The sequence below is a fragment of the Micropterus salmoides genome, unplaced genomic scaffold, assembly GCF_014851395.1.
Source record: "Micropterus salmoides isolate LMB-PRFRI ecotype aquatic unplaced genomic scaffold, ASM1485139v1 Ms_hic_scaffold_1, whole genome shotgun sequence".
Lineage (NCBI taxonomy): Eukaryota > Metazoa > Chordata > Actinopteri > Centrarchiformes > Centrarchidae > Micropterus > Micropterus salmoides.
Genome location: NW_024040040.1, coordinates 49,159,994 through 49,176,568, shown reverse-complemented (window position 1 = coordinate 49,176,568; position 16,575 = coordinate 49,159,994). Strand labels below are relative to the sequence as shown.

General features: G+C 38.7%; 1 protein-coding gene across 1 annotated transcript in view; it reads right to left on the bottom strand.

Annotated features, from left to right (window-relative positions):
* Positions 1-551: 551 nt before the first annotated feature.
* The window catches only part of LOC119912782 (cadherin-10-like), a 56,620-nt gene continuing 40,596 nt past the window's right edge, over positions 552-16,575 (bottom strand). The window contains 7 exon segments of the mRNA XM_038732046.1: positions 552-2,952; positions 2,955-3,329; positions 4,413-4,664; positions 4,932-5,049; positions 6,430-6,551; positions 8,136-8,272; positions 13,280-13,533. Coding sequence (XP_038587974.1) covers positions 2,828-2,952; positions 2,955-3,329; positions 4,413-4,664; positions 4,932-5,049; positions 6,430-6,551; positions 8,136-8,272; positions 13,280-13,533 — 1,383 coding nt within the window. The 3' untranslated portion in view covers positions 552-2,827.

Sequence of the window (16,575 nt, the reverse complement as noted above, 5' to 3'; positions counted from 1 at the left end):
GAAGACTTAAGGAAAAAATGCTTTTGGTGAGTGCTGCTGTCATGGTGATTTCCATTTGAGACCTCACATTGTACCTTGAGGCAGAAAAGCAGTTTTCTTAGAGTGAAGGGTTTCTAAACCCATTAAATGCTTATCATAGCAACATTGGCGCAGTCTGAAATGGCCACTTACACAATGGGAGCTCCAGCAACAAGCTAATAAACAAAACACGGGGGCAAAAAAGAGAGCACATGTATACAACAGCCGAGCATAAAGAATTTTCCAACCACTGTGTTATCAGTTGTATTGTTTAATGTGCTGCACCATTGTTGATGTCAAGCCCGCTTCAGAGTACAGGGAGAAAAAGTGTACCATTGTGGCAATTATGCCATTGTGTTTTGTTATTACTGTTTCAAATGTCTGATAAATGTCAGCCTCTTCACAGGTTGGCCTTTTGCTAAAGTGAGGGCAGATCTTGTTTTAGCTGCTCTGGTTTTTTTTCCTTGATATCATTCTGCCCTCCCAGTTCCACCAGACTTATTTATTTCAAAAGTGTTTATTCATAGTTGTGAGGTCTCAAGGAAATTTGACAATGTTGCAACTTTTTTTTTTTTTTTTTTTCCTTTTTATGTTTTCTAAATTGCTGTAAAACCGGTCATCTGTTGTTCCTGCTGCAGGATAAAGTTTTGACCTTCTCCCTCAGCTGAGGACACACCTCACCTAAGAACCTTATTCCACAACACTCAAAAGGTCAGGTGGCCCTTGATGAGCGCAGTTATGGAAAAGGCTGTTCATCCCTCAGGAAATCAGTTGGGTAAAGCCTAAACACTTGGACTGGCTTCATGTTCAACACTACATACGGGACATGTAATGAAGGGCAGGGAACAGAGTACAGAAATAGGAGGATTTTTAAAGGAAAATACTGGTGGCCTTTGCTTTTTGGCACATTTCCATTACTGAACTGCTATTTTACATTATTATACATTCGACTGCAGGGCCCCTCTTAGGACACAGTCTTCATGAAAGAAGTGTAGATTTTACCTTAAAAGAAAAACTAACTTTATGAATGTTTAATTGCTGTATGTCATATTGTGCATTTTAGAAGGTCATTTGAACTTTCTTTTGGAGAAGAATCTGACACCAAAATAAAGACAACCTTGTTTTCAGGCCATTTCTTATTGGGTAGATTTGTTTTTCTAATTTAAGGCAACTCTTTTGATTCCTATTATAGACTTTGATGCTTTCTCTGTAAAGCTTTTATACTTACTGTGACACAGTCCAAGTAAAAACGTGTATACTTTTCTTGCTTGATACATTGATTTGAATGCTACTTTTCCTGTTTTTATCATCACCTGAACAGATAAAATGAACCATTTAAAATGAAATTGCATGATGAATTTTAATCGTCCTCGAGATATTTCATTTAATCTCATTTTGATACCGTACTTTCAAGTTCAGTGGCATCTTTTCAGCACTGGGAGTTGCCATGTTGTACAGAGTGAAACATTTACTTGATATATCTTGATATCATTCTGCCCTCCCAGTTCCACCAGACCTCTTTATTTTAAAAGTGTTTATTCATAGTTGTGATGTCTCAAGGAAATTTGACAATGTTGCTTCTTTTCTTTGTTTTCCTTTTTTTTATCTAAATCACTTTAAAACCAAACGTAATCTGTTCCTGCTGCAGGATAATGTTTATAAGAAAATAAAATTGCATGATATTTCATTTAATCTAACTGTGATACCGTAGTTTGAAGCTCAGTGGCATCTTTTCAGCAATGGGGGTTATTGTGACTTACATGGTGTTGAACAGAGTGAAACATTTACATATTTTTGCGGTCGAGATGAGCGGAAAAGTCCAAAAAGACCAGTATTTTCCTCTAACTGAGCCTGGTGCAGATTAGATTGGTGAATTTATACCAGTCGTAGCGTAGAAAATAATATATGTACTTAAAGAGTTGGCTGCACAGAATAAAATGGTTTTGAAGACATTCACCTCAATAAAGAAAGATTTGGTGTTTGGGCCAACCGCGCAGCGAATGCTCAAAGCTGTGTGACGATGAATATCACATACTACAAAAATGACAAACTTGTGTGTTTGTTTTGGCTGTAAAATCCACATTCCTTTACCACAGCTTCATGTAAGCTTTAAAGAACAGTAGCCACGTGCCACAACTAACACATGTTTTGATGATGTACATCTTTGCCATCTAATTTGTATTGAGATTCCTCATTTTCATCAGAGATGGCAGTGCCAAAATTGTCTCAATTAACTCAAGCACAACTGTGGATAAGTGGCTAATGTGAGGCAGCCATCGCTGAAAGAGGGGATCATTTGGACAATCAAAATCCCCCAAAAAACAAAACAACTGTACAGCGTATTGTATCATATTACCGTACGTACACAAGCTAAGATAGAACTCACAATATGCAGCATGTTTTTTTGTCCCAGAAACACTGAAAAATACATAGGCATATCTGTTGGTTTACAAAACTGCTTGTTGAACGTGTCCATCACACGCAGCTTTGGAAAAACAAACAAAAAAAAGAAAATATCGGTATAGATATATTTGGGCATCATGTACACCCCATATACACACAAACAGTCTCTTTTAACAGCACCCTCGCAAAAAATGCAACTAACACTGACTGGACACACAAAGCCTACGTCTGGTCACCGGAGGTACAACTGAATGGTGATCGATGGCGGTGAAAGAGCACTCGGACAAATGGTGCTCTTTTCTCGTCCTTTCGCCATTTTTCTCGCCACACATGCACCAGAATTGCCCAAATGTTTTAAACGTGTTTTGTTTCACATTTCTCTCCCTGTCTGTGTGCCAGGCTCTCGTTAGGAATCCCTGTCACTGTCGTCGCCCCCATACATGTCTGCCAGTTTCTTAAAGCGGGGTCCCCACTCGCTCAGGTAGTTGTAGTCCTGGTCGCCTTCGGTGGTCACCGACTCGAGTGAGCTAGGGACTCCGCTACAGAGCCGTTTCCCTCATAGGCGTAGGTGGCCAGGGAGTCGTAAGGCGGCGCCGTTGGGTCGCTGTCGTTGTCCTGGAGCCTCTGGCTGATGAAGTCTCTCACATCCCCGTTATTGTCCCGGGTTGGGGGCAGCACAGCCCGTCGAACTGGAGGGTAGAAGGTCTCGGGGACAATGTCCCTCCGCTGCTTGCTCTCCTCAATGGCCTCTGGGTTGCGCAGCGTGCCAATATCAAAGGCCTGAGTGTCCTCCTCTCCGCCCCCTTCGTCATTGTAGCTGACAACGTTGTCTCTGACATCCTCTTTGGAGATGATCAGAGGCTCCTTCTTCCTCTGTCTCCTCAGGGCAGCAAACAGCACCACAATCACTACATGGAGAACAAAAACAAAGGGAACAAGTAACAGAGTTAGGTGACTTTTGCTGTTGTTTCTATGCTCCTTCTCCTTGTTCTGAAGGCCAGTGACTGTCCAGGGGGAATAGTTGATGTTGTATGAGTGTTCACTGATGTTCAGGGACTTTGTCTGACTTTGTAGAACAGGCTCAGCTACCACAAGGATGCATTATGTATTTTTCCATCCTCGGGGCCCCTGCTGCTTAAGATTACAAAGGAATGCAGTTTAAGTACATTGTGTGCTAGAAACACAATTTATGTATCTTCTACAGCATTATGACATTTGAGTGATGCATGTGAAGCTGACCTAGCCCCTTTGGATTAAGCCAAAGGTGAAGTCAATCAGTATTTCTCTGTTTATCCAGTTCAAAAGCTTTCTTGCATGCTACATAGGCAGGTCATTGAAAATACAGTTACTGGAGCAAATTGAAATGTGCCTTGGAAATTCCATGGCCCTAAAGCTAGTTGTATAACCTGGGCGCTGGGGCAAAAAAAATCTCTTCAGCAATTGCACACAAATTCCCCTGGATTGCCATTGCTGTTTTATCCTGGAGAATATTCTGATGTGATTGAGGTTGAAACGTTGGTTTGTATTTGCAGGAAATAAACCATGTGTGATGCAAGAATACTACCTCCACTGAAACATCTGTACTGTGTCCCGACTTAAAGGACAGCTAGTAATGGTGTTCCCTGAGATAATGCAGCTGCACCAGGCATAAGTTTTCCGGAATAAAAATAAGCACCTGTCTTGTTTATCCTAAAGCACAGCTGTGATGCCATAGATCTTTGCTGCTTTGCTGTTTAAATCAAATTAACATGTCACTTTTAGTCACTGGTAGAATTTTCCGCCCACAGGAAGCGATGAATCAAATTAAGGAGTGAAACACAAAACTGAGAGGTTTGCTGTAGCAGGAACCTCTCGAGCATACTTCACGAAACACTCCAAAAAAAATATCGCTGAAGCCACACTGGTTAAATAAAGATCAGATTGAAAAACAAGTTTTTGCATGAGTGAGCTGCAGGTGCGTCTTGAGCGCTTCTCCATCGGTCTGTACTCACTGAGCAGAATGATGACACAAAGCAAAATGGCCACCAGAGCTCCCGTGCTGAGTCCCGCCCGCGCTGTGAGTGCCTCAGCGTTGCACAGCTTCATGTTGCCCTCGCGGTCGCAGGTGCACACTCTGATTGTCAAGGTGTTGGTGCTGCTTTGCATGGGGAACTCGCCATCAGAAATGACCACAGGCACGTGGTAGATGCTCTTCTGTAGACTGTTGTAGCTGTTCCTCCGGGTCAGGATCCAGGCCGTGTTGTCTGAAAACAACAGGATATACGGTTACCGTGCAGCAGTCAATAACCTGACTGAATCGTTCAATGAACTCCTAGAAATTTCATTTGCTCTGTCAATGTGCTTTTAGTGCTGTATGTAAAACCATAAATCACTTCAGTCATATCATACATCATACGGTACAACATTAAATGTGGTTAAGTTTAACAACAGGTATAAGTGCGTTAGAGGAATATTATACAGAAGATTGATGTTAATCTGATGACCGCAAGCATCAGCTGAGAGTGTATTACCTTTGTTATCACGGACAGAGAAGTTAGCCTTCCCAGCAGTCTCCTGTGCAAGACTGAAGAAGAATCTGTGTCCTCCGAGTGGCTCGTCGGGATCTGTGGCGCTCACGGTTTGTATCCTCTGAAATAAGAAACAGAAATAGGTGAGTAACTCATAATCTTCTAGCAGCCATATAGATGGAACACGACAATATTAGCTATTGAATTCAACCACATGCTAGAACCATCTCAGATGTTTTCAATAGACACTTTTAAGCTGTGTTTAACTAGGAATTTATCATTTCACCACTGACGAACCCAACTGAAGTTCATGTGTTGAGTGTGCTAGTATCTGATTAGCTAAACATTCCAGTTTGGCTGAGCTATAAATAGGAGGCAATATTGATAAAATATTCTATTACAGTATATTTAATTTTCTATTGAATGGTTCTATATTATCTTCAGTATCGCACATCTTTTGTCATGATGGCCGACACCAGCTGTAAAACGCCACCGGTGCAAGCTTGTTAGTGCATGGTTGGTGTTTGAATGTGAACAACAGCTGTTGATTCAGGTTAAATGAGTGGATTGGTCTTTAGGGGACTTCAAAATGGCAATAGTTAATGGCAAGCTAACAAGTAACAAACGTCAGAGTTTCCCTGACTGCAAACAGTCAAAATGGAAAGACACAAAAAAGCCACCCAGCACTAATCACATGTGCACCTATTATAGGTGAGCACGATGTCAGTGCAGCAGTGATGGAAAGTACATTTATTCAAGAACTGCACTTAAGTTCTTGTTTTTGATGTGAGTATTTCCATTTTATGCAACTTTACACTTTTTACTTCAATATATTTATTTAGCAGCTTTAGTTACTAGTTATTTTGCAGACTCTGATTAATGCAAAATTCTGATGATCTGACAATATTTAATATTTTGAATTGAGTCATTCTGCATATTAAGTACCTTTCATTGTATTGTCTTTTTGTTGTTGTATTACTACTTTTAAAAGTATTATTTTAATTAATACTATATTAGTATGATTTTCCACCACTGCTGCCGAGGTCCAGTATGTAAAAGATAATATTCTGTATAGAGAGTTTTTTTTCCTTTGTTTGACTATTACAAAGTACAAAAGTAACAAGTCAGGGCTTGGGGCACCACACTTCCTATGAGCCCAGATAAACTCGAGACAGCAACATTTGGTTCAGATCCAAATGTCAACACTAAATATGTGGTGGAATTGTGTCTCAGCATTTTGACGAAATGGCAGAAGTACAACGAAAAAGACTGGGCCAATTGTAAAACTGTGATGTTGTGTTTGAGTATTACATACATTATAACACATTGTCAATAATGCAGTTTCTTTTTAAACCTCTTAAACAACTGCAGGTGACAAGCTTCATGCAAAAAAAACAATCAAAAAAAAGGTCTCTTCAAACAGATTTAGGAATTTTCACTGAGTCTGCTCATTACAGAAGAACAAAGCCTTGGCTACTGGTTTGTGATCGGTCATACCAACCTGATTAGCCTTAGCGTTCTCACATACAAATGTCTCATAATTGGTGGCAAATGTCGGAGCGTTGTCGTTGACGTCCAGCACTCGGACGTAAACAGGCACGCGGCTGATCTGTCGCGGGTTGTCTGGGAAGCACAAAGGGGAACACAGTGAATTTACATTAATGATTATTTCTTAATTGAACACAACTGTATCATAGTGTGTGTGTGTGTGTGTGTAGCTTTTGTCCATGTTTCCATGCAAACATTAATGGAAGCATTGTCAGTACACAACAGAATCATTAACATATTTACATTATTCTTTACAGTGATAGAAATTATATGTGACATGTAAAATAAATTACTATATGTAAATAACTTGCAAAAGTACTAACATATATATACATTTCTTCAACAGTCTCTACTTCTACTCCACTCCAAGTCTTTTCTTGCATGTATGAATACTCAAATTGGATTGGGGGATTCATTAAAGCCAATCAGAATTACTGTAAATTCTCAAACAAACGCTGGTTTTCAAATAATGAACAGATAAAGTTCAAAACAAGTGAGTGAGTAAAAAACAGTAAGGTGGGTTGTATAACCTTTACTATAAGAGCTTACATGAAACACTCAGTATAATACATGACAGTAATGCCATCATTATAACAGACATCTCATACTCACCAATTTTCTGCTCTGAGCTCTTTTTCATATTTCCTTTTTAGATTTGCAATCGAACTTGTACAAAATGCTATTTTAGATTCCCTTGAAACTGTGACATGTAGCTTTTAATACTTATATTCCATATGTTTACATTATTTTATCTTTTTCTAATCCTTCAAATTTATTTTTCTAATTCTTACTACCACCCTGCTTTCAAAACCTTTCAATCTTTGACATGTATTTTAACAAACATTCTGCTCTAATTGTCTCTTTATTTGCAGTTACTTCTATTGTTCCATCGATCTGCGTTAAGTTACTCTTGTTGAAACTTGTTGCTTCTGAAATTTGTACATTAAAATCCTACAACATAGAGATGTGAGGGATTCTGGGGTTTGAGCTGTTGTAAATGGAATTAAGCATCTGTGCAGGAAATTCCTTTAATTTAACATCAAAAAGTATACTGACAAAAGAAAAAAGTTACTGTCAATGAAACTCGGAGCATCCTGCACACATTTTACATTAAAAGTTTTCCAGTCACTCAAAGGGCTGAAAAGCTTTTCACTTGAATCTGCAGGAAGTGTTGTTTAATTGACAATAACTTAAAAACTGAATTTTTCAAAAAAAGTTTTTAAAAAGTACGTCGAGTGAAATTAATAAAGAAAAAGAAATAATAAAAGAAAAACTCAGATCAGCCGATTGCTGAGTACACTGGTTTTGGTGTTGTATTAATGGAAATTGACTTTCTTTTTTTTTTTAAGACACCAGGCAGGCCTACACATGAAGGAAGGTCAGGTTAGGTATTGATAACGTCGGCTGGTTTCAAATAAAGGCCGGGGCTTCTCTGCAGGTGAGTTAAATAAAGGCCATTCGAGTGCTACTCAAGGTGTGAAAACAAACAAACACCTACCAGCTAATACTGGGTGAACTGGCAGTGACTGTTCTAGTACTCAAAACACCCCCTTTCTACAACAACACACAACATTCAGGGGTTGGCAGCAACTCCAAAAATCCAATTTGGCTGAAAGAATAAGAGGAAGAAATATCTGCTTCCAGTCTTGCTGCACTTACTGAACTCCACGGCGATGACGGAGATGTTGTGCCAGGCGTTCTCCTCTCTGTCCAACTCCCTGAGGATGAACACTGACCCGTTGCCCGTATGGATGTCGAACACTCTGTCCATGTCTGTGCGCCGATCAATAGTGTACCTGCACAAAACACACACACGGGGACGGGTTTATAAACTTGTGCGCTCAGGTTTTGTGTGTTGTGTTCCATGGGCGAGGGACACAGGGGACAGTCCCATTTACAGAGTCTCTCCGGTATGAACCAGAGCGAAAATGGTTGCATTTACTGTTGAGTCTCGGTTAAATTGACATTCTGTGTGGTTAGAAGGGTTTCAGCTTCAGGAGGTAGTCAAAACAAGTCTGACTAAGCATGACGGACTTGTCTGCACTCTGCCATTATTTCCTTTCTTTGCTATTCATACCACAAGAGAAGACATTAAGAAAAAGATGAATTTTAGTATCAATCCAGGCAGCCGTTTGCCCTCAGAAGAAAGGCCAACTTTGTTGAAGAGAACAAAATTGGTTTTCACCTGCATAAATGAGCCAAACTACAAGAGTTAATAAGCCGCTTCTAAACATTGTCAGACTTTTAGTAAAAGCTTGCTTTACACAAATCAGAATAAACATATTTTCTCAATTACCCTTTGTCTAACTGTGCGGATAATTTTAAGTTTGGACTTCTGCTGACGCACAAATAGTAAAAATAGTGTATGAAATATCAAGGTGCTGCTCAAAAGAAAAAGAAAAAAAGACTACAGAAACAATATCTTTTCAAATATAAATATTTCATATTTCAAGTAATCTGATCTTATACTGACAAGTAGGCCTTTAAATTAGTAACCTGTTTATTCTCAGCAGCTTATCACATGTTGTCCAAGTTTATTTGCACCTCTTGTGCTGTCATTTCACAAGGGGCGAAATTGAGGATGAAGCAAAGGTCTCAAACAATGGGTGGCAGCAGAAACATCAGATAAGCCTGGGCACATAAAACCAAAATTATCTGCATGACTAGATACAACTAGAGGAAAGTAACACGGTATATTTTTTGTTACGTTGGTGAATTGACCCTTTAACATATATGTTCTGCTGTCTTCTGCTGTCTCGAATAGTCTGTCCTGTGGTGATGACGGATTTATGTAAGGTGTTTGCAGCCCCGCACAAACACACACACACACGAGCCAACAGGTTATCCAGTCGTGTTGTTTTTCTCTGCTTCCCAGACTACTGCGATACATCAGTGTGATTAATGGAGTAGCAGGCATCAGGAGGGCCGGCGTAAGAGGAAAGAGACCCCCGAGGGGAGACTATGAACCCGGACTCTCAATGCACCGCTGCACCGCTCTCTCCCTCCACAGATACCTCCCCCCAGCCCCTCCCTGCTGCTTCTCCTGCATTAACCATTTTAGTGTCTTTATCTAAACACTCCCTCCTCATCTCCGCCTGCCTCTCCTCCGCTCCTATCACCTTGCCTGCCCAACACTAACTCTAACCTCGTTAAATCTGCGTCGGCCGTGGGCTTTACTAATTGCTTTTCTAATATTCCCAATAATTCAGCTGGCTGGGCCTAAACCCTTTCCCTGATTAATGGCAGAGAGATAACAACGTGCCTCGTCCTGACCGGGCATCCAAAACGCTGCACTCAGCAGGCAGGCAGCTGGCTGGATGGGAGGCTGGGCAGAAGGACATGGAGGGTTACAGAAATGTTAGTGATCAGCGGGTTGGGACATATATCCTCTTTCCTCACCAAAGAAGCATCATGCTGGCTCGCCACAGAATTTTCAGAAAACATTCTTCAAGAACAAGAGTCAGTGGGCATCCAGTATTGATTTGGGGATTTGCAGGTCAAAAGATGTCAAGTTTGACCTGAGCTATATCTTGATGAAAAGATGAATGTTTAGGTTCCAAAAAATACGTTATCTAACGACACTTCAATGGCTGTATTTCAATGTGAAGCAAGTTCTAGCAACATTTTGTGAAATATATTAAAATAAAAACTCAACAAGTCAATCTCACCTCAAGGTCCATTTAGTAGATTTTCCAAAGCTTCAGAACACATCACATGACCTTCATCAATAGTAATCATACAATGGAAGAGGTTCAAATTTCCATTTATTATTTCCATTTTAAGCACTTTAAGGACCTCTCAGTAATGTTGGCCATGTTGGCATTGTTGAAATACAGTTTGAAAGCTCCAGAAGAGCTACTAAATGGACCTTGAGGTGTTTTCAAGGTCAAGAATTTGAAAGTTTTAACACAAATCTGTGTTAATGTTTTGTTGTTTGTTTTTTTCAATGCATATTCAGTCTCTAAACTGTTCAATTTTTACGCCAAACTATTTAAAAGTTTTCAGTGTTTTTTCCCAAAGTCTGCCCTTGGTCAGCTGAAAACTGGAAACAGCATTTAGAATATTGCAGCACTAAAACGCTTCATTAAAATGGGGACTAATAAAATTCTTTTAAGAGTTGGCAGCTTTTTAAGACAGAGCGACCCATACAGCAGAAAAACTCTGGGAACGAAACTGCCATCTATATATGTGACAAGAGGAAAATTAGTTTTTTTAATTTCAGGTTTCAAATCTTTGAAATGTTCATGTTTTAGAGGCGTTAACATGAGTAGTGAGTTTCGATCATACTGACATGGGACAACACTGACTGACTAGCTAACATCATTGCAGCTAAGTAACTGTATGTCTGTATACCTGCACATGTTCATGCATGCAGACACACTTGCTTACTAGGGGATTTGTGTACACCGTGCCTAAACGTGCACGTGTCTGTGTGTGTTGTGAGGAGCGGTGGTAGCTAATAAAGATAACCGTCTCAGTGACTTCCTCATGCCCGGCAGCCCCCAGGCTTCCCAGGCCCTCCTTCTCCACTGTGCGGCTTTAAATGCCATGAGGTAGCTACCTCCTTGATGATGGGCGATAAAAGAGAATGATATCATATTTGACACCTGCAATAAAGTGGTGGAACTTCAACCTTGAGAGCCAACTCCCTTAGTGCATCATAAAAATGAAAAAGTCTTTGAGACAGAGTGGAAGGCGCAGACTCACACCCTACTGCCATTCCATTTAATAGAATGCTTGCATAATTTTGTATCTCCACGTACTAAGTTGTATAACTGAACTTTTGTTGCATTTCAGTTTTTAGTAGCATTTGGTATATTTGACAAACTAATGTGTCTCTCTACCAAAGCCTCATTATATATTTTAATGCTGTCTTTATGTTGAACATCTAGGCACAAAGATCAACTTACCACCTTTAGAGTTAATATTTAAATAATCCACTTAATGGGAGCTCTGACATTGTTTGAATGCAGAAAGTCATAAGTTCAACAGGTGTTGTTTGTAAATAGTTCTTCCATTAAGGGTCCAAGACCACTTTAATGGATTAAAGTGCGTTCACAACAAAACATTTAAGTAATTTCACAATTATTAGAATAAATAATTCAATCTGAAATGTATATGGGTTTTTATAAGGTTCACTTAACTTCTCATCTAGAATGTGAACCTCTGCAGTCAAATTCCTCAAATAGATTTTACTGAAGCTGATGATACACGGGGCAGCTTTTTGAGCAATGTTGCCGGGCAATGTTACTGGTGGCAAGTCCGACTATGTTTTGAACGGATAGCGGCGGTGCAGGCGCCGGGGGTGGTGGTGGGGGAAGGGGATTACGGTTGTAATCTTTACTCATTACCATTGATGGCAACGTTGCCCCGCACGATTGCTCTAAAAGTTGCTCTGTGTTTCATCAGCTTGAGACTATATATTCATAGAGTAGGTAGTAGAAGTGTAGACTGGGACACAACGGAATTTTTTGATAAAAAAATCATACTAGATGGGGGTAAGTTCAGATTAAATTGGTCTGCTGGAGAGTCCTTGAAATGAAAAAGTTTGAGAAGATGTGAATAAAGTTATGAAAAGTCTAAAGTAAGCTGTTGCACAACGCATTTCACCTTGAGATATTTAAGAGTTCCTGAAATTATGTCATTCTTGTGATTCATGTAGGTTTAATATATATGTGTGTATATATATATGTATATTTATATGTATATGTATGTATATGTATATATATGTATATATGTATATGTATGTATATGTATATATATATGTATATATGTATATGTATATATATACGTATATATATGTATGTATATATGTATATGTATATATACATATATGTATATGTGTATATATATACATATATGTATATATACATATATGTATATGTATATATATGTATATGTATATGTATATATATATATATGTATATGTGTATATATATGTATATATGTATATATGTATATATGTGTATATGTATATATATGTATATGTGTATATGTATATATGTATATGTGTGTATGTATATATGTATATATATACATATATATATATATATATATATATATACATATATGTGTATATATATGTATATATGTATATATTTATATATAAAAAAAATTAGAACAACTAGTCTTAAAAACTTGACAAACATGACAATTCACATTTTTTTTGCTTTATCTCCTTAACTTCCAATCACTCAATTTTTTGCTGACCATCTTCAAATTCATTATGTATGAACAGTTTTGCATTTTTTGACGCCGTTGGTTCCAGGCGTTGGTTTACATTCACGTTCGCACAGTATGAAATTTATATTCAAATCAGTCTGCACTTAACCACTCACTTCATGATAATGTTATTATAAATAATTCAAGTAGTCTTAATTAAAAAGTAAAAAAAAATATTTAAATTTAAATTATTAAAAATTTAAACTGATGTGCTCAGTAGCTTTATCCGGTACTTTTATCTTCATCTTACTGTTTGTTCCTGAGCACTTTTAGGTTCACTGTATTGGCTCAAACTTTCACTTTTTGACCTGCACAGAAAAAGAGATCCTAAAGGTGCTCAGAAGCAGTTGAAAGCTCTGAAAAAATGCTAGGAAGGGGAGCTTGAGATGATTTTTTGTCAAATTTTACAGAATTGGATGGAAACAAATGTCTGACTTAAAATGCGTTAAATAATCTAAAACACAGCAGCATAGGTTGCGTAAAGGTTCGCTGTGGAGTTAAATATATATGACTTTTAGTGATCGGACAAAAACAGGCACAATATGTGATATGGTCCCTTAAGATAAGATGTGGTTCAGTACCTGACAAGACTGTTTTTGTCATCAGGATCAGACGCACTAACGGAGCCAATGACGGTGTTCCTGGCTGCGTCTTCTTTGACCTCCATGACGTAGCTGGAACGCTCAAACACCGGCGGCTCATCCACGTCCTCCACAATGATCTTGATGGAGGCCTCGTCCCTGAAGGACCCGACGGAGTAGAAGCGAGGGTTGACGTGAACATTTTCCACCTGAACACGGAGACTGTACTGCCGCTTCCTCTCATAGTCCAGAGGCTGCAAAAGAGAAAGAAGACGCATGACTAAGATGTTTAATGAAATATAACTTAACGTGTTTCCTTTGTTTTCTTGAATTAAAAAGAAAATTGACTTTGAAAATTGAAAAGTGACTTTTTGTTTTTTGCTCCAATCACAGCTTTTGTTTACTTTTAAACATTCATTTGTATGCAGCAACACGCTCAGCTGTTGATCTTGGGAAAACTAATATCCATTCAGTGCATCCTGCCACATTTAATTTCAGGTCAGATTGGGATTTTATTCATTAAACTGACAATCTTTTCCAGAGCATCGTCTAATGAGCGCGTGTGAGGGGGCTTAGTGTCTTGTTCAAGGACACTAACAAGACTGTTGATGGACACACATGGGCTGCTGCACAGATCAGGTCTGCGCTCTTTTGGACATATAAAGGCCTTACACTAACTGCTGTCCTGAATAATGTGACTGATGTGGCATTTTGGTGGAAAACTAATATGACGATGGCCAGGTTAATGTGCAAAAACAGCTCTCTCGCCAGGGAATCTGGTTTGGTGAAGTTAGTGTTTCTCTCTTTTACTTATAATTGCAGTTTTTCAGTATTCATACTAAATAGTGTATAAACTATGTACATTTTCTTTTTCTTTTGTTTTCTTTGTTTCTGTTTCATTAGGCAGAAACAAAGATATCGCAACTTCTTGGATGTTTGTGCTTTTCAACTTGATTTTTCTGATCCCCGCCACACTCTATGAAACAATCAATCAAAGTTGTAGCTGGATGTTTGCTGGGTGACATCTGTTCATTTTGCTGCTTCTTTTTTTTTTTTTAAATCAAGAGATCAGCATGTCAGATTAGTACAAAAACAACAGAGAAAATATTGTTGTTTGGAGTGTCAGTGGTGTTTCATTTGACTCCATGATGGAAAATATGAATCATAATGCAGAGAAAAACATGTACTATTTAAATGTTTAAGGGTGTATCAAGGTTGTACACATTTGAGTCTATTAATAAGGATGGAAAAAGATTAAAAAAAATAACTTTTAAAAAAAACATCAAAGAATCTCTTGACTGATGGTTGTTGAATGACGAAGCTGATGACTTCTACGTTTATATTTTAGGTATTTGGTTGACATTAAACGATATTCATACTTAATTAAAAATGGTATTATACATAAGTATTATGTGAGATTATTAATAATTAGGGTGCTGCACATACATTTCTAAAAGAGAAATGATGACCCTCATAAAGATATAACAACATCTACACTTTTTTCCAATACTTGGTGGGTTGCTTTGACAGTAAATATATGTATAAATTGTCTTATAATATGTGTTTATGCCAGACGTTTTCTGTTGCTATACTTTCATTTTACCTATTTGATTACTTAAAAAGACGCAACTATGGTAATTTTTAGACATGGTCCCCTATAATCTTGCATCTACTGCACACTACTCTTCACTTCATCCTATAATTTATGGACTGTGCACAATGATTAGTAGCCTGATTTCTGCATGATTGCCAATGTTTTCTGCATTTTAGTGCAGGTTGGCGGTATGCTTTTGCTTTAATGTTCCAGTTCTGAACTCTTTTTTTGAAGTTGTAGCCACTGAAGGTATCCCCCTATTGATGGAAATAATTGGGGAGCAGTGCATTTTAATGACTGTGCGCCAGGCGCGGGAGCAGCTGGATCAGAGTGAGCTTCCTCACAGGCTGCCTACTGTACATATGAAAGGACGCTGGGTTCGTGATCGCTGGAAACAGCCAATGAAAGCTTGAAAAATCCACATGGAGCGTGCCGTTCTCTGAAGCCATGAATAATAACATAATATGAGTCAGTGATTTTCGCCGTTTCTTGTTAAGGCAGGGGGGGACCGCATGTCAGTGGGAGGAATATATGACTTTGAAGGGCCAGTACAAGCGAAGATGGGACACACTCCCACTTGACAAGTCCAATTAATTAGTAGGTTCAGAATTAGGGCATGCTCATTCTCCACACACACTCTGCCCGCACACTACATCCACTATAGCACCGCAGCGGCTACAAAAGGCAATTATGTCATCCTCCACTTAATGATGGCATGATGGAAGCGATCGATCGAAGGCTGCAGAGAGGGCGCTTGATAAGGCAACTGCCAGATTCTGTTGAATACATCAGAAACACACCACAGCACACCGCTGAATGCTGCGATCCATACAGAGCATCAATATTTCTGCTTTGGTCTCAGCTGGGAGGAAGAATGAATCTCACTCAAAACACATGTACTGGGAGTGTGGGCAAGTTAAAATCTAATAACTCTACTGTCCATCTTCTGTCTATCAGAGCATATGGAATATGGACTTTTTTCTTTATTGAATGCAGTTCATTGTGTTGTTTCTCCTTTTTGCCCGTATATAAGAGTAATGCACAATGAAGTCAAGGATTCTCAAACAAAACAGATAAAAGTAAAAACTTGAAACTGTGTGAAAAAATAACCATAAAATGACTGTTTCAGTAATTAACTGACCCTACTTAAATCATTTTTAGTTTCATTCATAAAGATGATGATAGATAATGTTGTATTTACATATCTACTGAAACATTTTTGATGCTATTTATGGTTTGTATTTTTTCAACAATAGGCCTTCAAAGTATTTATATTGTGTAATTATCTCTCCAGTAGTTTTCAGCTGGCAAAATACAGGGTGCTGTGACCCAGTCACTGGAACCTGTCACTGCGGTTACTGTGCTTACTGTGATTGCTCATCAACAACATGTCTACAAAACAAGACATGGTCATTTTCTGGATATTTTGACAGGGGATCAGTTTAAATTATGGCAGAGTAACAGAGAAAGACGAAGCAGCCACATCGGGCTGTGTGATGACAAGCTGCTGGCAAATGGCTTCACACCTCCAACTCTTCAGCAAGGTAACTAACAGCACCGTGTCCTCCTGTTGTGTGGACACATCTCGCCCCATGTGCAAACATCTTTATTAAAACAATGTGAGTTTGTTTGGCTGAGCAGTAAACGAACACACCAGTTGCTCTTCTGTTGTATCTCTGACACAGTAGCTGTTCAGGGAGCG